Here is a 25,022-nt window from a genome sequence, read left to right on the forward strand (position 1 = left end):
TGCACATTTTTATCATAAATGACAAATATGAGATAGATCTGTCTAACCCTAGGTAAGCATTACACAAAGCATATAGACATTGAAATGTCGCATGACACCACACTAATTTGCAGTTTCTATGTTTTTATGTATCAGTTAAAAAGTGAGTTTAACAGCAAAATTTAAAGAACTCTCTGCCGCAACATTTGGTTTTACAATCTCGCTTCCTCTGTTTGCTTACAGCCCTGCTTCTTCGGATACACACAAACCCGGGCAGCACGAGGCACACTGCCGGGACGCAGGACACCCAGAGCCTCCCCATCTGCGCGGCATTCGCCGGCCACGCGTGACTCAGGCTCGGCTCCCGCCCGGCCTTCCGCCTTCCTGTCCCAGCCGGGAAGCAGAGCAGCGGCGAGGTGCACGCGGGCCGCAGGACGGGGCTGGTTTGGGTGGGCGGCCAGTGCCCACCGCCGCGGGCCGGGCCTTGGCACCGCAGCGCCAGGCGCTCCGCGGGCGCGGGCGGGCGGGCCGGCCGGGCGCTTTCCTGGGACCCGGGGCTCGGGGAGGACCGTGCCCAAAGCGTGGCCACGCGGGCTGGGCCGGCAGACGGCGCGCGCTTTCAGAAGTCGGACGGCTGCAGCAGGGGGCGCCAGCGCCCCGACGCCGGGCCTAGCCCCGCCCACGCCGCCCCGGGGCCCCGCCCCTTCCTTCCTTCCTGCCGCGGCCCTTCTCCGGCCCCGCCCCCCTGCGCAGAGTCGGCGCTCGCGGCCACTCGGGGTCCCCGCGGAGGAGGTAGGAGCCAAGACTGCGGGCCGCGGGGGCGGCAAGCACTGGTGTGCGTGGTGGCGCGTGGGTGTGCATGGTGGTCAGTGGAGGCGTGGTGACACGTGGGGGCGTGGATGTGCGTGGAGTGCATGGGGGCGTGGTGACACGTGGAGTGTGTGCGGTGACGCGTGGGTGTAAGTGTAGTGGCACATAGGGTCGTGGTGGCGCACGGATGAAGCAGAATCCAGATTATGGGCCAGCATCTCTTCTCCCCTCCTAATTTAATTCTTGGGTCTCTAGACCCACACCTTTGGTTTGGTGTGGGAAGTATTCCGGCAGAATTCTGGGAATACGGGATATTGTGAGTGCCCCGATTTCTCTGTTTTTTACCTTTTTCTGAGTCCCTGATACCTTAGGGAGCGTTTCATGGACTCCTCCAGCTCTGGTGGTACTGAGAGAAGCACTACGTGGAAGGGTGAGGAAAGGCAGTTTCTCTGGGATGAACGAGGCCACGTCCCTGCACCTGGGCCATGTGTGCTTCTGGCCATGAGGGCTGTGGCGGGCCATGAGCTGTCCCTCCGGGTGTGAGGAGGGGGCTCCGCCCTCCCAGCGCCGGTGTCTGAGATGGGCAAAGGCTGAAGCAGATCTGTCTACCCCGAAGCCTGCATGTGACCCCAGGCTACCTTGGGCACAAGCTCCTATAGTCCCCGCTGGAAGGCTAGCGCTGGCCACGCGCGCTGACATCGTATAGCTCAGAGAGTGCAGCTGCCGCCAGCACAGGGCGTCCTGAGGGGTTTATGGAGCACTCATAAATGAAATATTTTAGATGTCGTTTCCAGAGTTCCTGTGGTTTTTTCTTTCTGTACTCTGCAGGTGACTTTTTACCTGCATCTTGCACTGTTCTCTAACAGGCTAGTTAGGGAGGGAATTGAACAAAATAGTCATTATCTACCAGCTGGTGATACTGCGGCCGGCCACGCTCACTCCGGTTGAGCACTCGCCATGCGCCAGGTGTTGATGTTGACCTTGTCGACGTAAATGAAGAAACCGAAGCTGGAGATACAACTCAGAATGGCAGAGGATGGATCCTGACCGAGGCAACCTGAATCAGGAGGCTGCGCAGAAACTGGGGAGGCTGAGGTTTGAACCAGGGCTTCAGCACTGTCTGGCTGGATAACTTGGGACAGTTAATTGCTCTCTGTTTGGGTTTTCTCATCTCTAAAATGGGCTCATAACAATGCTGCCTCACAAAGCTGTGGCGGGGGAGGTAAACTGGTTTTCCAAGGTGGTTTTACTGAAGGAGGTGGACAAGGCTCTTCCCGTTCACCATCGTGTCCAGTGGAACAACACCATCGTGTCCCCTCTCCACTGTGGAGCGTCAGAGTCCTTCAGGAAGAGCTGGAAGGGCTTCGTAAGGACTTGTGCTTTCACTGAGGGTCACCCGTGTTCACTTGCCAGCTGGTTTAAGACTGGAGTTCACAATTGGCTCCACAAGGGCAGGATTCACATGTTCTATACATTCGTTCCTCCTGGAAGGTATTTCTCAAGTAGGACATCATCACTCGTTGGAAGGAGTCTGGGGTCCCTTGGTGGGGAGCTCGGTGTGGAGCTGTGTGTGCAAAGCAGCACCACCCTTACCTGACCTGCAGGTGGAAGCTTCCAGTTGAAAGTTTTAAAAACACTGTGCAGATCTGACCTGGAACAGTGGAGCGGAGTTGCTCGGCAGAGGGCTCTGTAGCTTCCCCTTGGAGATTCTCACCCTCTCATTGGCCCCCATCACTTCCTGCCCTTGAGGCCCACTGAGGCAGCCAGGCACAGAGCACTCAGGGTACCTGTGCTGGGTGACACCCGGGGAGCCTGTGTTCCAGCCTGGCCTCTCTCTGAGTCCCTGCAGAAAGTGTGTTTTTCATCTGAGTTGCCAACTATGTGGTCAATAATCTGAGTACCTAATTACTGATCTTTCCTTCGTGATAACTGTTTCCTGTCAAGATTAGCTCATATAATCCTCACAGGAGCCCCAGCAGACACACTACCTACCCCATACAGAGGACTCTAAAGAGAGGGACCTATGCGACTCACACAGGAGCAGCATTTGGTTGGTGGTGATGGTGAGCCCCGAGCCCCAGGCCACTTCTGAACCAGGCTACCCTGCGTACAGAGGTCAGAGTTCACAAGGATGTTGTTACGGTGAACATTCTTTTGTGTTTTGCCAAAGAGTGCCTCTGAGAATAGGTGGGAGGAACAGGGTCACAGGGCCAGGACGGAATGTTCTGTGGAAGGAGGAGCCAGCCTATGAGTAGGTGGAGTGAGGGCCTTTGCTTATCAGTTCTGGGGACTGACCTGAGAGGTGTTCTACCACCAAGTCACATCCCAGCCTCCTTCCTTCCTTTTTTTTTCTTTTGGAAACTGGCTTTCACCATGTTCCCCAGGCTGGGCTCAAATTTACGATCCTCCTGCCTACGCCTCCCTGGTATCTTGAATTACTGGTGTGTGCCTGGCTCAAAGGGCTTTTTTTGGTCTTTCTGAGACAAGGTCTCTGCTGGTTAGTTCAGGCTGGCCTTGAGCTCACTTTGTAGCCCAGGCTAGGCTCAAACTCACAGTAATCCTCCTGCCTCAGCCTCCCAAGTGCTGGGATTACAGGAGTGTGCCACCACGCCCAGCTTTGAAGGACTTTTAGTTGAGTTGAATTCTGATAAACTTCATTCATTTACAAGAAGATGGTGAGGTTGTTTTGGTTTTGCTTTATGGGCTGGGATGAAACCAGGGCCTTGCACATATCCTGCAAGTGTGCTGCCTCTGAGCTACAGCCCAGCCCAGGATGGTAGAGTTAAGTGAGGCAGACCTGGGCCCTGCAGCCTGACTGTGCACACATCAGCCAGGTCACCTTAGGGACATCATCTGACAAAAATACTGCTCTTGTTGTTTTTGGTGAGTAAATGCAATTGGCTGGAACACTCGTATTTCCTGGAGGATGACTGTAGGATTTCAAGCTGACATAAAATTTAAGAGCTAAATATAGCTTATTTAAAATAAAAACATCGATGAGATCATGACTTACAGAAAAACCTTGCAGATTTCTCAGAGAACAGCTTTGTGAGCACTGTCTAAATTTGGATTAAATTTTTAATGATCTTGAAGTGCATGTGTATCAGTTTTTACTGAAAAGACATATAGGTGAGGAAGAAATCCATGGCTGACATTTATGGCATCCTTGCTGTGAGCCAAGTGCCCCCCGTTTGATCCCCGTGCCTGCCCACCAGGTGACTGTGTCTAGCTTCCTCTGTGCGCCCATGAGATGGCAAGGCTTAGAAGGAAGTAATAGTATACAGGGCTCAGCTGCTAAGTCCTGGGGTCGGGATTTGAACTCAGGACTTCCTAGAGTTCTGGGTGCTTTGATCTGACTGTAGTTCCAGTAAAGCGAATCCTTCCTGATTTAAACCATGTCTGTATATTTGAAAACTACAGACTATAATGTTTAATGGAGGGGGCAGTAACTCTGAGAACTAGATTTGCTGGAAGCCCTCTTAGACATTTTAGACAGCAGGAGCCAGCAGTGCTGGGGCACCTGATAGGCCTGGTGCACTTACATCTAAGCAAGAAAACTGCCAGGCAGTGCTGGCTGTAGGTAAGAGTGGGAGGCAGAGTGTCCGCTGCTCTGTGCTCTCCTGAGGCCTCTGGTCCCAGGAGTTCTTCCTTCTTCATGGGAATCTCTCAAACTCCCTGAGAGCTGCAGCCCCTCCTTATCTGTGAGGGATCTATTCCAAGGCCCTCAGGGAGTACCTGAAACCTTGGAGTTTCTTTGTCTTTCTTCACAGTTTGATAAACAGAAATTTGGGGCTGGAAATTTAGCTCAGTGGCATAAGCACCTGCCTTAGAAGCAGGCGAAGTCGTGAGTTTGATCCCCAGTACCATGTCACAGCTCTTAGCAACTTCACCAAACACACATAGTTTTCTTATTGAGTCAAGGACTTACATCTTTTTACAGAAAGAAAGATGTTATATCCTTTCTTTGGCGTAGCATACTTTCCAGCATGATTACTCTTGTGATTTGGGGTCTTTATTAAGTAAAATAAAGGGGACTTGAATACAAGCGCTGTGACACATAACAGTTCATCTGGTAACCAAGCCGGATGAACTCCACGATGAGTGAGCAGGGGGCAGCCAGGTACTATGTGGGCACGCCGAGCAAAGGGACGATTTGGGATGGGTACTGTGCCCTGGGATCCCTTCCTGCTGTTCAGAAGTGTGTGCAGTTCAAAACTAATGGTTTATTTCTGAAATTTTCTATTGACTACATTTAGACCATGGCTGGCTGTAGATAACTAAACCATGAAAAGCAAAATCTTGGATGGGTGAGACTACTATAATATGCTAATTTCTACACTAAATTTTGCTCTGATGGGAGATTTACAGGCTGTACTGTAACAGTGAGGGGAGCATCTGGAGCGGGGAGATGCTCCGGGCCCCCTCTGGCCACCCTCCACAGTTGTTACCTGCTTCCGTCAGAGGGTGGGAGAGGCCAGATAGCAAACTTCTGCTGCTTACCTGGATTTTCCAGACATGGACAGCACTGCCTCAGCGGGGACAGCGCTCAGCCGCACTGTGAAAAGGGCCGTGCTATTCTTGGGTGTCCAGAGCCCTGTCTTTTTGTCTGCCTTCACAGCCTCTGCCATCCTTCCTGATCTCCAGAAGGTCTGGAGGCCTGTAATTCACTGGGCAGCCTTCAAGTACAGGCCACCACGTGAGGCTGAGTGCATACGCATAGTCAAGTAGCTTTTATGCAAACAGCGACGGTGTAATTTAGCAATCAGCTAGCAACTAGGGGAGAGTTTTTAAGATTCTGGAATGTGGGCCTTACTTAGGCTTCCCACTCCCTTCTAAATCATATGCTTTGAGCCAGTGCTTATTTGGGGCCCATCAGTAATTATGGGGCCCCTGGCTCAGTGAGTAGGAGTGTGGCAGGAGGAAAGGAAGAGAAGCTGTTGTTTACCCCAGGCCACCAAGACACCTGGGGACAGGGACAAGGGAAGTCCCCTTTCTTCTTTAGCCTTGCCCTGTTTGTTTTGTTGTTGTTTTGTTTTGTTTTGAGACAGGGTCTTGCTGTGCATTTCAGCTTGGCCTTGAGCTCACTTTGCAGCCCTAGCTGTTCTTGAACTCACAATGATCTTCCTGCCTCAGCCTGCTGAGTGCTGGAATTATAGGCATGCACCAACACACCTGGCTACCTTGCCCTGTATTTTTTGGTTTTTTATTTTTATTTTTTGGTACCGGGGATCAAACTCACAACCTCATGCTTGCCAGGCAGGTGCTTATGCCACTGAACTAAATTCCCAGCCCTTGCCCTGTATTTTTATTTTTAAAAGGAGGTTCTAGAGAGATCTAAGCAGACAAGAACAGTTGAAGAAACAGACACAGTACAGAAGAAAGTGTCTCACGCCAGCAAGGAAAATGTTTATTGTTCAACACAAGATTCTTCTGGCCCCTTGAATATGTCCATCGTTTGACTTTCTGGCTAATTATTACCATCTCTGTGGTTGCTGGCAGCTGACCTTTGCTGGGTGCCCATCCTGCAGTCAACTTGCAGGTTGGCACGAAGGCTTCACCGTCTGTCGCCAGCTGCTAAGCCTCCGGAACGAACAGGCCACTCCAGCCCACCAGGAAGTGGCTTACCTTATTGCTTGGCCTCTTGCATTTGGTTTTCTGGACCCCAGTCTGGTTTTCCTAGTCTCAGCACACCTATGACGGGTCTGCACAGTGCACATGAACACGTCCTGCTGCTTCAGCTGGCTTAGTAGCTGGTGTGTTCCTCTAGACCCTGAGATCCATGCATAGTGAAAAGCAGCCCTAGGTGTCCTTTAGAAAATAAACAACTGAGATGATGCTGAGGCATGTGTCAGCCCACGTGGGGAAGGCATTCAGTCTGCTTCCAGAATCACACACGTCAGAGCTGAAAGGACTTAGGCACCCTCAGCTCCAGACTCTTCATTTCACATTTGAGGAGGAGGCCCAGAGGGGTAGTGAGTGGCCCGAAGCCAGGGGCCCAGCATCCAGTTGCCCTTATATTTTGAAAACCCAGGCTGGTATGTATAAAAGCTCCCATCTACCGGTATTTTCATTTGCCCTGATAAAGCCATGCTCCTCTCCACTCTGTGCCCTGGAAGCTGACCTCAGTGGCTTCCGTGCATTTGGATTCCACTTAGATTTGGCCATAGGAAGGCATCTGTAGGAAGGAGGAGTGGGAAAGGTGATGGTCGCTCTTGCTCCTTTTCTGCTGGTTTGCCACAGGTTGAGTGTGCTCTCTGACTAATACCATTTTTTGGCCAGGCAGCCAGATCTCTCCACCCATTCATTGTTCCAGGAACCCCTGACCTCTTTGGCCAGCCCTAGGGTACTCTACCATCTTTCTATTTTCAGACCTTTGCAAAACAGTTCTTTTATTAAACTCTCAAATTGGAGCATTTTACCTGCCAGCCTCTTGCCTGACACCTATTGGTTTTTTTTTTTAATTAGAGAAAATCTAATTAGAGATTTTATAGTAATTAGAGAAAATCTCTGTGTCAGCCTTCTGTTGCTGGGACAAAATATCTGTGATAAATCAACTTAAAGGAGGAAAGATTTATTTTGGCACGTGATTTCAGGAAGTTCAGTCCATGGTCAGTGTGTTCCACTTGCCTATGTTCAGGTAGAATATCATGGTGGGGCAAAGCTGTTTAGGAAGAGAGAGAGAGAGAGAAAGCGAGAGCTCAGGTACCCCTCAAGGCCTTCTCCCAATGACCTAACTTCTTCCATTAGGCCCCACCTCCTAAAGGTTCTACCACTTTTGGTAACACAGAGCTATGACCAAGCGTTTAGCATATGGGTCTTTGGGGATCGTTAAGATCCAGTCTCTATGAAAGGGAATTAAGAATCCAGACAATCTGTATGACAGGGAGTTATGCCTGAAATTAGGTAGAAGTATCTTTAAAAAAAAAAAAGGAAGAAGTATCTTAGTTTTCTGTGGTGACTATAACAAATGACCACAAACTTGGTGGCTTAAAACAACACAAATTTATTCTCTCATAGTTCTTGAGTTGAAAATCCAAAGTGAGCATCTTGGGCTCGGGGCTTGTTTGGCATGGTCAGGGCTGCATTCCCTCCAAAGGCCCTAGGAGATCATCTGTTCCTTCCCCTAGCCACTTTCGGCTTCTAGTGGCTGCCAGCATTCCTAGCTTGTGGCCACATCGCTGTAGTATCTATCACTGTGACCACATTGTCATCTCTTCTTCTGGGTGTGAAAACTCCCCTTCCTCCCTTTTATGAAGAGTCTTGTTATAGTCACTTTCTCATGACTGGGACAAAATACCCAACACTCACAGTGTAAAGGAGGAGAGGTTTGTTTTGGCTCTTGTTTTAAGTCCATGGTTGATTGGCTGAGTGAGAAACAGCATCGTGGAAAAGTCTGGAAGAGGAAAGCTGCTCATATTACAGATGTCAGAAAGCAGAAGGTGAAGAGAGCAGCTGGGGAGGGAAATTTTCCCTTCTAGGTCATCCCCAGTGACCCACTTCTTCCAATCAGGCCCCACCACCACACAGCAAATTTAGCTGTGGATTCTTTAGTGGATTAATCCATGGATGAATAGAATACCCCCAGGATCCAGTCACCTCCAAAGCCCAGCCTTAGAACATATGAGCCTTTTGAGGGGCATTCTAGGTCTAAACCACACTAGTGCATATGATTGTATTTAGGGACCAGCCAGATAATCTTGGATAATCTCCCCATCTCCAAATCCTTAATTTAATTCCATTAGCAAATAAGGTAACAGATTTACAAATATGATAACATTGTTCCAGAGAAGATAACATTTACAAGTAACATGGATGAAGCCCTGGTATCTTTGAGGTCATTATTCAGCCTGTGGTCGAGTGTGACCGACACACAAGAAAGTTCCTTCAGAACAGTCCAAATGGCACATGTTTATCAACCCAATACTCTTGACAAGAATATTGGCCTGTCTTTGGGGAACACACTTTGTTAAAGATGCCCTTTGATCCCTAGGTTAATTGACTTATCTTTGGTCCTTGCAGCTGGATATCATTGGGATAGTTCTTTTCTCAAGCCAGTTAGCTGATTGGTTACCAGGCAAAGCACTATGGGAGACAAAATGTTGGGCTGTGATGGGGATGTGAAGATAATGGAAGACTTAATCTATGGGCTTTATGATGTGGGAGTCATTTGACTCACAACGTTGAGTTCTATACCCTAAAACCTGGAAGACCCTCTCCTCTTAGCTCAACTGCCTCCCTTCAGAGATGGGATCTGGAAGGGAGAATTTTCTCACCCACACTTGGTAAATGACAGACCCAAGACTAACACAGAAGTCTTGAGACCCAAACTGAGGACTTTTCACACTCCGCCTTCCTATTTCACCTTCTACCAGCCTTCCTCCTTCTAGACTATCTCTGAGTGTTTACTGTAGGTTTATTTCCTGTGTGGTTTCACTTATTGGAAGTTGGTGGACGGTGGTAATGTACCGGATGTCAAGCCTGTGTTACAGCACGGAAGAAGAAACCTTGCCGGGGATTATAGCTGAGACCGTGCTACTATAGCAAGCCACGGAGACAGTGTCAGAAGGCAGATGAAAGCTTCGCCATGAAAATAAGTCACAGAGCCAAGATTGCACTCGGTGAGGAAGCTGATGGATACTCTGCCACAAGCTCCTTGTCTATCACAGACCAGTATGGTGGCCACTGGGACCAAAGAGTGACTGTTGAGAGTATTGCTTCTACTCCTGGAGCGAGCTCACCTCCGCAAGTGCACTATTCATGGGCGAACGGCTCAGAGAAGACATGGTCCTGCTGTTCAGATCTCGTCAAGACACTGCAGTCAGAACTGGAGTCATTAAGAGGGACAACGACATCCCAGAGATCTTCCAGGAGTGCCTGACTTATGAGTACAATTTTTGTGAAAATTAAAAGTGAAAGTGTTTTAGAAGTACTTACTGTGTGCATGGCACAAGATAAAGCACTAAACACAAAAAAATATTTTCTGCTGCTACAGATATTACTCATTTATTTTTTTATTTAGAGAAAACAAAACAGAAAAAAGGGTAGAAATAATACAGAATTTCAAAAAAAAGTGAGAAATCACTAGTTGATAAATTATATATTGTTATCTTAGAAGTAGTTGCTCAAGTCACAAAATCAAAGCATAAAAAGTGGTAGTCAAAACAGTGACAGTACAAACCATTCTGTTTGTTGAACTAACAAAAATTCAGTAATATGGTCATCTATCTTGCACATTTAAACATACATACAGTTAAGATCTTCCTCATTTAATGTCCAAGTTCTGCTCCTGCAAGTAGGGCATTATATGAACTGGTTGCTAAATGAGCAACTGCGTATAGTATGTACATAACAGTATTCAGAACAAAGAAATGGTCAAAGAAAACTCCAGCTTGATGACTTTGCTTTTATTTGCATAACTCTTACATGCACTACTGTAATGTATAATAGTACATAAAACTATAGTACTATACTATTAAGTATAGTCTGCAAAAAGTATAGTGCTGTATAACCAAAGTATTCTGGGCCAGGGACTTAGCTCAGTGGTGTAAGCACTTGCCTGGCAAGTGTAAGGTCATGAGTTTGATCCCTGGTACCAAAATAATACATAAATAAATAAAGTATTCTATTTTTTAAAAAGACACAAAGCTCTATAAAGAAAATTTACAGATGTCCCAAAAACAAGACAGGTCATAAGTCTGAGGGGCAGGTCATAAGTCCAAAGAATGCTCCTGGGGTTGTTAAGTCCAAAGGTCTTTAAATCCTAGAATCATTAGACAGGTAGGTCGCTAAACAAGGGATATCTGTACTATCATAAACCAGCGTAAAGGGACTATTTCAAGTTAGGAGTGTGAAGAATCTAAAGACTTTCTGCCTAAGGAAAACTGGGAGAGACCCAAGTCCGGAGGTTTGAAGAGCTGTTCTGTGCAAGGAAATAAACCAATTTAGAACTTCTTCATTTAATTTTTATTCTTGAGTGCCTGCTGTATTTCTACATACCTTTCCAGGCAGTTGAACAAGCAGCTGTAGACAAGACTAATGAGGCTGTGGGCCTGGTGGATGGGGATAGTTATGGTACAATGTATAAAATTAAAATAACGTCAGACAGACGGAGACAAGATAATAGGGAATTCCAAGGAGTGGGGTGGGGGCCTGGAGCTTCTGCTTGGTTAGTCAGAAGTGCCCTCCCCGAGGTCCTGATGTTTGAGTTGATAAACCCACAGACTGGGGACTACTAGAGAAGGTGGCTCTCAGCTTGAAAGCTGACCTAGATCCTAGAGGCACTAGCAAGGCTGTTGGCCAGCTGCATTCTTTGAGGCTCAGGTGCTGAGTCCTTTCCTAGAGAGAAAGGTGAGTGAGAGATGTGAGGGTTGTGTGCGTAGGCCAGAAATTTTCTATCTGTGATTATTCCAAGCGAAAGTTGACTGGTTCCTGACCAGGAATCTTGAGCAGAGGATCCCAGCAGCATTAGGTTGGATTGAGGCCAGATGAGTCCCGTGACTCATCTGAGCTCCTGGGTCAGTGAGTGCCCTTCGGCCTGCTGGGATCCTTGGATCCTGGGATCTCAGTCAGTCCACCTTGCTCAAGTAGCTGCTTCTCTTCTGGCATTGGTCATCTGCCCCACAGGGTCCTGGATGTAGGATCAAAATGCTTCTGTGGAGTGTACAGCTCTCCCTTCTGCCTGCATCTTTTTAGATCCCAACTGCTAAAGAAAATGGTGATGGTATATAGAGACAAGTGCATCAAAAAGTTGAACAGAAATAAAAGGGAAGGAAATTGAAAATGTCCAAAGCTACGCCTATGCAATCCAAATCCTTGTCTGAAGTGCCCCTCTCAGGGACCCAGCACTCCCTACTGATCTCTGCAGGTGCCACACTTGGCAGGGCCTGGTGTCTTTATTTTCTTCCATTCTCACTGCCATGCTCATGGGTGACCTGGGTTTTTTTCATCCATAGGCACAGAATCTCCCCAGTGCGATTCCAGCACTTCTCAGCAGGAAGGTAGGTCACAAGTGGCCCCATGTTTTGTTCTACCTCTGCTTATTGTTGCTTCTGTTTAACCTGCTTCAGGCTGAAAGCTGTAGTGGTGGCTTTTTCTTGTAGCTTGGCAGCTCTCTCTGGCTCACGAATGCCCTGGAATAAATAATTAAAATCTTGGCATGACCTCTAAGGCCTGTGTTGAGCCTTGCCTCTCTTTGGAGACCTCCTCTGAATGTTTACTGTTTTTATAGGAGTTTCAGGCTCCATAGATCCCACTTATTTTGCCTAGCCAGAGACAGTGGCATTTTAGAAAACTCATGGTATTTTTTGCATATAATGAGCCATGTGTACTGATTTTAATTCCAAAAGCTTACAAATTAAAAGCTTCCTTGAACCCAGGCCCTCAGGATTCTTGCCAGCCTTCTGGGTTTTCTGTCTGTTCTGTTGTTTCTCAGTGGAATGACTTAGCTGAAACCTGCTGGGTTAATGAAGGGAAAATCAGGTTGTTGTAAATGAACCCCTTCCTTGGGACCAACGAAGTGGAATCAGATGGTGTTTAAAGAGACAAAAGGGCTGGGCACGGTGGCACATGCCTGCAATCCCAGAATTTGGGGATGCTAAGGCAGGAGGAGGACTGCAAGTCCAAGTCTACCTGGGCCATTTGGCAAGACTGTGCCTGAAAATAAAAATAAAAAAGAGCTAGGATGGAGCTCAGCAGTAGAACACCCTGGATTCAGTGCCCAGCACCACTAAGAAACAAATGCAAAAACAAACCTGCAAAGGCTGACCCAGGTGACTACTGCAAAAGTAAGACCCCAAAAAGTACTAAGGATTGGGGCTGAGGATTTAGCTCAGCGGCATAAGTGCCTGCCTTGCAAGCAGGCAGTCCTGAGTTCGATCCCTGGTACTGATAAAAAAAAAAAAAGTACTAAGGGTTAACAAACCCAGTCTAAGATCAGGATGTTTCCATTAGAGGCAGGTTTGTCTCTGAAAACAGCGTTGGGAGCACACACACAAAAGCATTGCCTGTTGAAAAAGAAAATCAATAAAAAGTGGACAGCGGGCACACCCTCCCTGAGCCACCCTGTAGGAACAGAAATGAAGGTAAAGGAAGAAGAAAGAAGCAGACAGGAGTGCTTTTAGTCCTCCCTCTGACTCTGCAGACCGACTCCTAAGTCCCGGACTTGACAGCTGTGTGCGTGAGCAGAGCAGGGTCACCCAGCTGTGCCTGGAAACTGCTGAGCTGCTGCAGGCGACGTTGCATCACCGTGGAACAAGGAACAAAGGCTCTTTTTTGGTTTTTTTCTGAACAGACTGTCATTACTTGCACAGTTAGTTAGAAAACTCCCTCACACTGGCTGGTAGACGGGTAGGAGAATTTCTGTGATTTAGCTTTAGGCGAGAGGCATTTGGCCAGAAACCTGCACTGAACGCTTGCTTACCTCGCCAGTAAGCATGTGACTTTCACCTGACTTCACTCTCTGTCCCGAGGGTTCCCAGGCCAGAAACAAGGTCCTGGTTTTGGCTGTGGTCATGTCCACTCTTCAGAGCAAACGGAGAGCAAATTCAGAGGCGGATCGCCAAAGGTAATTCCTCGCTCTGACACTGAGTACAAATGAGGTGGTTTTTAAAGTGAAATGGTTTTTTCCTAGTGAAAATAACATGTATAATCTTTAGGTTGGATTCAGTGTAAATGAAGGAGCTAGTGTTTGGTGGGGACATCTGAGTGACGTTCTGCTCCTTGTTGCTTCTGGAATTGTGGGCAAAGCTAGTGTCCCCAGCACCAACGCTGCTTACAGCATTCGTGTGACAGATGGAACCGGACGGCCTCTGCATGGCCTCTCTCACTGGGCTCTGACTCTGTTTCAGCTTTAACTTTTTATGTTCTTGGAAAACAGTAAAGCAAGAGAGTGAGATGGAGTGAGGCTGTGAGACGGCAGCGGACAGTGGCTAGGCTGGCGTGGAGCCCTGGCACAGGAGAGGAGAGCTCGAACACTATGCCTGAGGAACTGCGATGGGGACGGGGTTGCTTGCGGAAGGCTGGGGAGGACTTGTGCCCACTTCAGCTGGAGCCGAGCTGGCGCCTGAGAAGTGTTGGGGTTCAGGCTCCTCCTGAGCATAGCGCTCTCTCTATAGGGTGGGGTGGGCCAATTGCTGGCAGAGCTGCGATTTATCAGGCCTGGTGACTGGGGTGACAAAATAATGGAACTGTTTTTCTTCCAATTGACTAATGAGAATATTGATTAGGATTTGAATTGGCTGAATCTTATAGAACTTGAAAATAATAGAAGGCAAATAGTGGATTGTTTCTCACCACAAGGGAATCTTTCGGTGGGCAGTGGAGCGCCAGCTGGGGACTCTGTAGTGTCAGGGAATGAGGCTCTATCAACCCTGGCATGTGGCTTCCACAAGGCTGCTTGAATTCAGCCATCACGTCAGCATTCCAGCCAGCAGGGAAAAGAGAGGAACAAACCAGGACTTAACTCCTCCTTCTTCATTAGTGATACATTCCAGAAATTGAACTTGATGTTTCTGTTTTCATCTCACTGGTTAACAGTTAGCTACATGGTCACCTGGGTGAAACAAAGATTGGAAAATGTAGCTTTTGATCATAATAGCTATGTGTCTAGCTAACCAATTATGGTTATTTGTGTTGTTTGATTTACTAAGAGGGAGGTAACAGATATGAGGTAATACTTTCCAGAAAAATTGAGTATGGTTTGTAGCATGTAATGTTTGTATTCCTTGTGGGGAATTGGTACCCGGACTAACATATCCTAATTCCCTTTTCCATACTCTTCCTTTCTCCTCCCTTCTTCCCTCTGTTTCTCAATCCCTTTCCCTTTTGAGAGAGATCTATCTCCCTACCTCCTGTTATCTCTCTTTTATTTTGTTCTTTACTTATATGTGGGTTTCTCATTAAGAAAACCATGTGATATTTAAGTCTGACTTACTTAGTATTATGGTCTTCTTTTTCTACAAATGACTCAGATTTATCTTTAAGGCAGAATAGTGCTCCGTTGTATATAAATATCACATTTGCTTTATCCATTCATCTGCTGAGGTACGTGTGGACCACTACCAGATTTAGCACAATATTATGAATTGTGCTGCTTTAAAGGTGAGTGTGACTGTATCACTATAATATGATGCCTTTGACTCTTCCCAGAAGATGGCTAGTGGAGGAACAAAAGCAAGGTCAAATGGGATTTCTACTTCTAGTTTTTTGAGGAATCTCTATACTGACTCTAAAGAGATTTATATTTCCACAAACAATATGGAAAGGTTCCTTTTTCCCTGTAGCCTTGCCAGCATTTGTTATTTTCTTTTTTCTTTTTTGTCTTTTTGAGACAGGGTCTCTCTATACAGTTCAGGCTAGCCATAAACCCACATTGTAGCCCACGCTGGTCTCAAACTCACAACGATTCTCCTGCCTCAGCCTCTCAAATGCTGGGATTACAGGCATGTGCCACCATGCCCAGTTTATTATTTGAATTCCTGATGATAGATTCCTTGTAAGGTAAAATATAATCATAGTATTATTTTAATTTGCATTATTCTATAATGGCCAGTAATGCAGGAACATTTCCTCATGTACTTATTGGCCATTTGGACTTCTGTGAAGCATCTATTCACTTCAGGTGCCCATTTTTTAATTGAGTCTTTTATTGTGAGAAGGGCCTAATTTTTTTAGCTCTTTGTACATTTTAGATATTAGTCCTCCATCTTTCTCATTCTGTAGGTTGTCTTTTCACTGTGTTGGCTGGGTTTCTGTTGTTTGGTTTTGTTCTGTTGCATAGAACCTTTTTCATCTGATATGAGCCTGTCTGTTGATTCTTAATACTCTTTCCTGTGCACCCTGGTTCTTTTCAGAAAGTCCTTGCCTATGCCTGTAACTTCAAGACAAACTTCTAGTTTGTCTTCCTTCAGGTTTAGTGTTGCTATTTTAACATTTAATTCTTCGATCCATTTTAATTTTAGTTTAGTACATTGTGAAAGATATAGGTCCAGATTCGATCTTTTGCATTTGGCAAGCCTTAAGCTTTTTAATGATCTTGAAATGGAAAGAGTAGCCCAAAGTCATTGCTGGAAGTGAACATTACCCTGACTCCAAATACAGACAAGAGAACCATAGATCAATATCTTTCATGCATACTGATACAAAAATCCTCAAGAAAACACTAGCAAAGAGAATGCAACAAATTATTGAAAAGATCATAAATCATGATCAAGCAGGCTTCATTCCAGGGATACAGGGGTGGTTCCATATATGCAAATCAATAAATGTAAGACACCACATAAACAGAACCAAAGATCAAAACCACAAAGTCATCTCAACAGATGAAAAAAAAAAAGCTTTGAAAAAAAAGCCAGCATTCTTTCATGATAAAAACTTTGAAGAAAATAGGTATAAGAGAAAATAAAGGCAAGCATGGTGGTACATGCTGGTAATCCCAGGACTCAGGAGGCTGAGGCAGGAGGATCATTGTGAGTTCAAGATCAGCCTGAGCTACAAAGTGAGCTCAGGCCCGATCTGAACTGCATAGCAAGACCCTGTTTCAAAAAGACCAAAAAAAAAAAAAAAAAAAAAAGTATAGAAACGTTTACCTCAGATAAAAGCCATATATGACAAACCTACCACCAATATCATATTACATGGGAAACACCAAAGCTTTCTGTTTAAAATCAGTAACAACAACAACATCAAAAAAATCAGTAACAAGACAATGATGTGCACTATCATGACTTCTGTTCAACGTAGTTCTTGAACCATTAGCAATAGTGATTATGCAATAAAAAGAAGTGAAAGGATATGTATAGGAAAAGAAGTAAAATTATCATTGTTTGTAAACATCATGATCATCTACATAGAAGATCTAAAAAAAAATCCATCAGAAAACTCAAAATAACCAAATTCAGTAATATCCAGCATACAAAGTCAACACAAAAAAACCCATACTAAAGTGAACTCAGGGAGAATGAGGTTAGAAAAAAATACTATTCACAATAACACCAAGAAAAATTAAATATTTAATTTAATATTTATTTAATTTCCTAGTTAAATATTTAGGAATTAATCTAAGTAAGTGAAAGTCTTTTATAATGAAAAGCACAACACTCTGAAAAAGGAAGTGAGAAAGGACATCAGAAAATGGAAGGATAGCCAGTGACAATGGAACAGCCCTGTAATCCCAGCACTTGGGAGGCTGAAGCAGGAGAATCATTGCAATTTCGAGATCAGCCTTGGCTACAAAGTGGGCTCAAGGCATAGTGAGACCCCGTCCCAAAAAGAAAAGAAAAATAAAGAAACAAAATGGAAAGATATTTCCTGTTCCTGGACAGGCAGAACCAAGATAGTCATAATGGTCATACTTTGAAAATTGACCTACAGATTTAATGCAATCCCAATAAAAATTGTGACAGCATTCTCCACAAAACTGGGAAAAACAATCCTAAAATTTGTATGGAACCAGAAGAGACCCAGAATAGCAAAAGCAATGCTGGGTAAAAATAGCAAAGCTGTTGTCATCACAATCCCAGATTTGAAGTTATATTACAAAGGTACTGTGATTAGAACAGCATGGTGCTGGCACAAAAACAGACACAGTAATGGAACAGAATAAAGGATGCAGAAACAAACCCAGACACATTTAACTATTTTGTCTTTGACAGTGGGGCCAAAAAATACACTGGAGAAAAGATAGTCTTTTAATAAGTGATACAATGAGAACTGGCTTGCCAAATGCAAAAGATTGAATCTGGACCTATATCTTTCCAATGTACTAAACTAAAATAAAAATAGATCAAAGAATTAAATGTTAAAATAGTTAACACTCAACTTGCTGGAAGACAAAATAGAGCTCTTGAAGTTATAGGCATAGGCAAGGACTTTCTGAAAAGACCCAGGTTGCACAGGAAAGAGTATCAAGAATCAAGAGATGGGATCATATCAGATGAAAAAGGTTCTATGCAGCAGAACAAAACCAAACAACAGAAACCTAACCAACACAGTGAAAAGACAACCTACAGAATGGCAAAAAAATTTTTTACCAGTTATTCATCAGACAGGGGATTAATATCTAGAATATGCAAAGAACTGAAAAATTAGACCCTTCCCAAAGTAAAGGACCCAATCAAAAAATGGGCACCTGAAATGAATAGACACCTCACAGAAGAAGTACAAATGGCCAATAAATACATGAAGAAATGCTCATGTATTAAAGCTTAAGCCTTAAGCTTTAGGAGTATTAAAAAAGCGGAAGGAGATTGGTGTTAGAACTTCCTGAAGCTTTTGTAGAACTCAGTAGTGAAGCCATCAGGACCAGCTTTTCTTAGTTGGTAGGTTATGTAGTACTGATTTAATTTCATCGCCTGTTACTGGAGTATTTCTTTGCCTTTTTGGTCCGATTTTGGTAATTCATATACAGTATTTCCAGGATTCTATTAATCTCTTCTGAATTCTCCAATTTATTGATGCACAGTGTTATGGGTTAAGAACTGGTAGTCAACTTAACGCCAGCTGGATTACATCAGCATGGCACTGAGCGAAGATGTTCCACCTGAGGAAAGTTGCCAGGATAAATAGGTGGAGAAGAAGGGAGGTGTTGAGAGGGTTGAGACGTTAAGGAGGCATTGTGGGTTCTCCTACGAGTTGCTGTCTGAGCTGTTGGTTCTCCTGGAGAAGCTTTGGTCCACACATCGAGCATTGCTTCCTGGCTCCAGAGGGGAAGACGTGTGCTGCTTGGTCTCCAGGATGAACTCGTCACGCTGCTTCCTGGCATGTACCCAACTGTGCTTGTCGTCAGAGGAGCTCGAGACCTCCATGTCACTAAGGATGGCTGTGGTGCCTTTCAGGATAGCCCTAGTCTTTGTTGTGAGTGTGACTTCTCGGCTCCAACGTAGAACCCTCATCCCACTAGCACAGCTCCTTCATCCTGCTGGCATAGACTTTCTAGCTTCCACCGCTGACCCTTGGGCCTTCCTGGCATGGATCCGTAAAAGAGACTGGTGTGAGTCCTTCTTGTGGGCTCTGGGCCTCCAGTTGGACTGGTGGGAGGCATTGTCCTGAGCTCTGGGTTTTTATCTGGACTCATGTGGGACATTGCCGTGGGGTTTAGTCTCTTGACTAAATAACCTATGTCTTTGGTGTTGTGGGTAGATTTCCTGCATTTCCCTGTGTTAACTCCCGGTGACCATTATAAAAATATTATAAACTCCATGTCCTGAACCTAATTGCTCTCTGTGTACAACCCCTGAGTATAACACACAGGTTTGTGAAGAAGTTGTTAATAACCTTTTTTATTCTGGCAGTGATGTGTCTGTTGTGATTTAACTCTTTTCATTTTTAATTGCATTGATTTGAGCCTCTCTCTCTGTTTTGTTTTGTTTTGGTTTGTTGTTGTTGTTGTTTTTGGTTAGATTGGCTAGGGGTTTTTCTATTTTTAAAGAACAAACGCTTCAATAAATTAATTGTTTGTGGGTCTTTTGGAGCGGGTTATGGCTGTGTCTAGATGCCCTCCCCACCCTGCCCTGGTCACAGGTAGGACTTTTTCAGAGGTGGCTGGATCTGGAGAGTGTGAAGCTGGGGTTGCCTCATGGTGCAGGGCTAGGGTCCAGGGCCCCAGGGTGAAGGGGTGAGCACTGCCCGCCCTGATGAGCCTGGATAGATGTAAGGGATGGAAGAACTGTGGTCGTCCTGCTTGCTTTGCTGCTTTCTGTCTGCACGAACTCTTTCTCCTCTGCAGTACCCGTTTGCCATGTGCCACTCTGCCCTGGAGCCAGCTGCCTGCAGACTGAAACCTCTACAAACTGTGACCTAAATAAACCTTTCCTCCCTTATCTTATGAGTGTTGGGTATTTTGTTTCAGCAATGAGAAAACTAAGGGCAGGGTGGGGTGTGTGGGTCTCAGATTCATTGATTTCTGCTCTGTTCTTTATAATCTTCCTTGTACTAGCTTTGCATTTGGATTGTTCTTATTTTTCTAGAACCTTGATGTGTATCATTAGGTTATTTATTTCAGCTTGCTCTCTTTGGGAGTACATAAGAGCCAACTTTCTTCAATTATGTTGTTCTAGCTTAACTCTTTTCATTCTTATCTCTTAACAATTGTTTCTAGTATTCTTAGATTTTGGTTTTTTGAGATAGGGTCTCACTGTGTAGCCTCGACTGGCCTCAAACTTGAGGCAGTCCTCCTGCCTCAGCCTCCCAGGTGCTGAGGTTTTAGGCATGCACCTCCACCCAACTTATTCTTGGATTTTAAAAAAGTATTTCCAAGTCATACATGAAAACTACGATAAGTAAGTTGGGTGATGAATTAGGACGTTACGATTTTGTGAGAATGGTATTGCATCGGCTTCTGCTTTGGGGCATTATAGGCTAGTCTGCATATTGTGACCATTGTTGCAGAATTAACTCTACACTCTGGACAGAATTCACAAAGTGACCACTGAAGGTCCTGATGAGGTAATGGAATAGGCAGCCACTGGTGTCACATGTCCTGGAGAACAGAAAGGAGCAGCCAAGTCGGGGAACCCCAACCCCCAACTCCCAGCCTGTGCTAAGTGCAGTATGCTCACCGGCAGTGAGTTCCCGTGGGGGATCTGGAGCCTCTCACCAGATTCAAGAAGCAGAGTTTCAGTTTCAAGCACGACAGAAAATGATCTGTGGAAACAAGACTTACTTCAAGGAAATAGCAGAATTTGGAATCTATACAAGTTAAGGTTCATAATATCCAAGATTCAGTCCAAATGACCTGATATATAAAGAACAGAAAAAAGGAACATGGCCATGAGAGAAAAGTGACCACAGCTGAGCTGGAAGGGAGCCAGATAATGCCAGCCATGAAGCAAGTGTTTGTAGGAGTTTCATAATATTGAAAACTATTGTAACTCAAGTAAAAACATTAAGGGAAAAGGTTTCTCTTTCTAAATCAAAATCTCAGCCAAGAAGTGGGATTTTTCTCAGAAAAATAGATACACTGAAAAATGATCAAGTGTTAGTCTTTTGCCCCCTTTTTTTGCTCTTTATACCTTTAAGGTTTAAGACTTAAATATGCCTCGAAATGGGTTTCATGTTTATTCCACAGGACATGTGTCTAGTATCTTGTATTTGTGATTTTTTGTTTACATTACATTTAGGAAGTTTTTATTATTTATTGAAAAATTTTTCTCTATTTCATTTTTTCTTCCCTTTTTTGGTATCAGGAATCGAAGTCAGAACCTTGTGCTTACCAGGCAGGCGCTTATGCTGCTGAGCTACAACCCGAACCCTTTTCCTCTCCTTTGGAGACTCAGTCACATGTGCCTGACTGTTTGCTGACATCTCACAAGCCCCTGGGACGCTGCTTCTTTGTTTTCAATCTTTTTCCTGTTACTCCTTTTGACTAATTTTGATTGATTTATATTAAAGTTTACTTAACGCTTTCCTTTAACATTTCCCTTTGGTGGTTAACCCCATCTGGTGAGTTTTCTGTTTAAAAATGTACTTTTCATGCGGAATTTACATAAGGAAGCACACTTTCAACAGCAAATGGGCTGTGAAAAGTTAAGGATGTATTTTGTAACCTATAAGTCAGTTACTAAACATAATCCATTCCCGGTAGTTGGGGGGAAAATCCTGTGGTACACATAAAGCAAATAGAAAAATTAAAATACAATAATACGTTTGTTTTTTTTGAGACAGGGTCTGGCTGTGTAGTTCAGGCTGACTTTGAATTTGGTGTGTAGCTAGGCTGATCTCAAACACTGGACAGTTCTGCCTCAGCCTCCTGAGTGCTAGATTACAGGCATGTATCACTACCCTGGCTAAAAGTATTTCTTAAGGGGGCTGGAGGTTTAGTTCAGTGGCATAAGCGCCTGCCTTGCAAGCAGGCAGTCGTGAGTTTGATCCCGGGTACTGATACAAAGGAAAAAGACAAATAAAAAAAAAGTATTTCTTAGTATGAAGGCAGGAAATGAAAAATGTAGGACCATGTCAGAGGAAACCATAGAAAACAAAAATACATAAATAAAATGCTAGACCTGAACTATTCATATCAGTAATTAAATGCTAATGAAGTAAACACTTCTGCTGAAGGCTGAGAGTAATTATTGGTCTTAGAAATCTTTGGTTTGTTTTTGCAGTACTGGAGAATCAAACATAGACCCTTGGCCATCATCTACCACTGAGTCACATCTTCAACCACTAGCAATGATTGTTTTTGAAAGAATACAAAAGTAAATAAAACACCTCACTAAAGAAGATGGTGGTGGCTCATGCCTGTAATCCCAGCATTCAGGAGGCTGAGGCAGGAAGATCACTGTGACTTTGAGGCCAACCAAGGCTATATAAGCAAGTTTAAGGCCAGCTTAAATTGCATAATGAAACCCTGTCTCAAATACACTGCACTATTAAGATGGCCAAAAGTCAAAGCACTGACACCACCAGATGCTGGCGAGAAGTTGAGCAACCAGGAATGCTCACTGGTGCAGTACTTTGGAAGGTAGCTTTGTTAGTATCTTGCAAAACTAAAGGTGCTCTCGCCCTACCATTCTTGGTATTTATTCAAAGGAGCTGCAAACTTCTGCTCACACAAAAAGCTGCATCAGGAGGTCTGTAGCAGCTTTATTCATAACTGCCAAAACCTCAAAGCATCCTCTTCCAGTAGGTGACTTGATTAATAGCCTGTGGCACAGCCAGAGTAGGGAAGATGGTTTAGCTCTCCCCTTGCTAGGTCCTTCCCCAGAGAGCTGGAGGCCTCACACCACAGCGATCCATGCACACCAGCATTCACAGGGGCACTGCTCACAATCACTCTAACCTGGAAGCAGCCTGGATGCTCATCAATAGAGTACTGGATGAAGAAAATGTGGTTCCTATATATAATGGAATACTACTCTGCTATAAAGAATGATACATTTGAGACATTTGTAGGAAAATGGATGCACCTGGAAAATACAATGTTGCATGAAATAAACCAGACGCACAAGCTTAAATACCATATGGTATCTCTCATTAGAGTGAGGCAAAGTCCAAACAAAGGGAATGATACAGGATGGACAGAAGGAGACAACAAGATGGATCTCTTGTTGTTGAGAGACTAAGGCCAAGGGATGAGGGAGAGGGGAAATGAATAAAATAAAGACTTGCCACATGCAGGAACCCAGTGACCTCGGTGAATTTAAACATGTCCTAAACATGAGCTAAGATTATATCAACAAGAATGAAAACAGAGAAAGAGGGGTACGTCGAGGGGTGTAAATAAAATGAGCTGTATGATGTGCATATATCCACTCTCCAAGACGACTGAAAATTGCATGTATTACAAACATGCACCAATAAAAATTTTAAAATAAAAAAATGAGAAAAAAAACCAAGTAAGTATTTTTGGGGGGCCGGGGATATAGATCAGCAGCAAGGACCCTGCCTGGCAAACACAAGGTCCTGAGTTTGATTCCTGGTTCCAAAAACATTTAAAAGATTTTAAAACATTTTATTTTTTCATTAAGAACATTAATAGTCAGATGCATGCAATATGTACATTAAGGCTTTTGCAGTAAATATAGTTTTATTTAGTTGACTTTCAGCCTTTATATTTGCTGCATCCTCCCCTCTTTCTCTCTTTTCTTTCTTGTTGTTTTTTGGAGACAGGATCTTGCTATGTAGCACAGGCTGGCCTTGAATTCACTGTGTAGCTCAGGCTGGCCTTGAACTCTCTGTGATCCTCCTGCCTCAGCCTGCCTAGTGCCGGAGTTACAAGTGCACGTTACCATGGAGGCAGCCTGCGTGCTTTTTGGGGGGCAAGAGGATCAGACTGTTGGCCTTGCGCTCATGACCAGACAAGGGCTTACACAGCTGAGCTAAATCCCCTGCTCTTATTTTCTTAATTGCTCCATTTTCACTTAGGCGACAACACTGAAATAACAGCTTAATTGCTGATAACCAAGATATTGGTAAAGTTATGTCGCCAGCCCCTTTTCAGCCTTTTCCTGGCATGTGAGCTGGTTCTACACTAGCAGAAACGAAACTTACAGTGGTGCATCCTGTCCACCCAGGGAGACCCAGCTTTCCCCTTCCTGGCCTCCTCCAGCAGCTTCCCTCCCACTTTCCCCGGAAGGACCCACTGGGGAGGAAACCCTCTCTCTCAGAGAGCTGAGCACTGTTGTGGAGGGAGCCTGGTTCTGACAGGGTTGTGTTTGTACCATCACCGGGCTTCAGTCCCATGGCCACAGCCTTCCAGACAGGCTGTGTGAGAATCTGAACTTTTTTTTTTAAGAAAAGATTATCTGCCAGGAGTCCACTTCTCTTTAGCTATTTGAAATCCTTCCCACAAAAACCTCAACTACCATCTCATCATGTACTGCTAATTAATACTTATTTTCCCGTCCCCGGTACTGTGCTTGCAGGGCTTCCATGGACCTCTGGAGTGAGGACAGACACCAAAGAGAGCTCAGTAACTGTTACTAAAAAAAAGCATGGTTGTGTTTTCTTTTTCTTTCTTTCTTTCTTTTTTTGGTCTTTTTCCTTTTTATCGGTACCGGGGATCGAACTCACGACTGCCTGCTTGCAAGGCAGGCGCGCTTATGCCGCTGAGCTAAAACCCCAGCCCCTAGGTTGTGTTTTCTGCAAAAATTAAAATGTAGCTGCATACCAGTTTATGTTCCTGTAACTTCCAGTCAGGAATAGTTAACGTTGAACACAATTCCGCGTGTCCAACACTAGCCAGTCGCTTATTCATTTATTTGGGAAGTATTTGTTGTACCTAAAACCATGAGGCAGGCCCTAAGCTAGAATACAGAGACAAGAAGCCATTGATACCGCTAACCATCACATGCTAGTGCTGGGTTGGGCCTGCAGCCCCAGCTCCTCTCAGGAGGCTGCCTAGGCAGGAGGATCACTTGAACACACAATTTCAGATTAGCCTGGGCAGGCTATGAAGACCTTGTCTCAAAATACTGCGGTGCACGTCTGTGCACTCAGGGAGGCTGAGGCAAGAGGTTTGCCAGTTGAAGCCCATTTTGGGGGATTCAGCGACCCTGTCCAAAATAAAAAAAGGTCTGGAGAGATGTAGCTCAGTTTGTAAGCCGTGGGTGTAATCCCCAGTACGGGGCAGGGGGAAAAACCCCAAAACAAACAACAAAACTGAGCCAATTGTATCTTCACGGAGCTGCATTCTAGTGAGGGAGAGAATAACAAAAGAGATGTGGCCGGTACTCCGAGCCTGAGTCCGTCGTGGCACCTTAGCGGGACGCAGTTCCAGAACACGAAGGCTGCAGACG

At 44.9% G+C, this 25,022-nt stretch overlaps 1 protein-coding gene across 7 annotated transcripts in view; it reads left to right on the forward strand.

Moving 5' to 3' along the window:
* The first annotated feature begins 228 nt into the window (after positions 1-228).
* The window catches only part of Tacc1 (transforming acidic coiled-coil containing protein 1), a 119,710-nt gene continuing 94,916 nt past the window's right edge, over positions 229-25,022 (forward strand). For 2 of the 7 annotated variants that reach the window (XM_023561974.2, XM_063240285.1), the window contains exons 1-3: positions 404-771; positions 11,742-11,786; positions 13,257-13,351. In XM_023561974.2, coding sequence (XP_023417742.1) covers positions 13,299-13,351 — 53 coding nt within the window. In that variant the 5' untranslated portion in view covers positions 404-771; positions 11,742-11,786; positions 13,257-13,298. The other 5 variants (XM_063240277.1, XM_063240276.1, XM_063240280.1 and 2 more) reach the window with 5 other exon arrangements.

The sequence above is a fragment of the Cavia porcellus genome, unplaced genomic scaffold (assembly GCF_034190915.1).
Source record: "Cavia porcellus strain 051 isolate PalLab524CR breed Dunkin Hartley unplaced genomic scaffold, mCavPor4.1 scaffold_29, whole genome shotgun sequence".
NCBI lineage: Eukaryota > Metazoa > Chordata > Mammalia > Rodentia > Caviidae > Cavia > Cavia porcellus.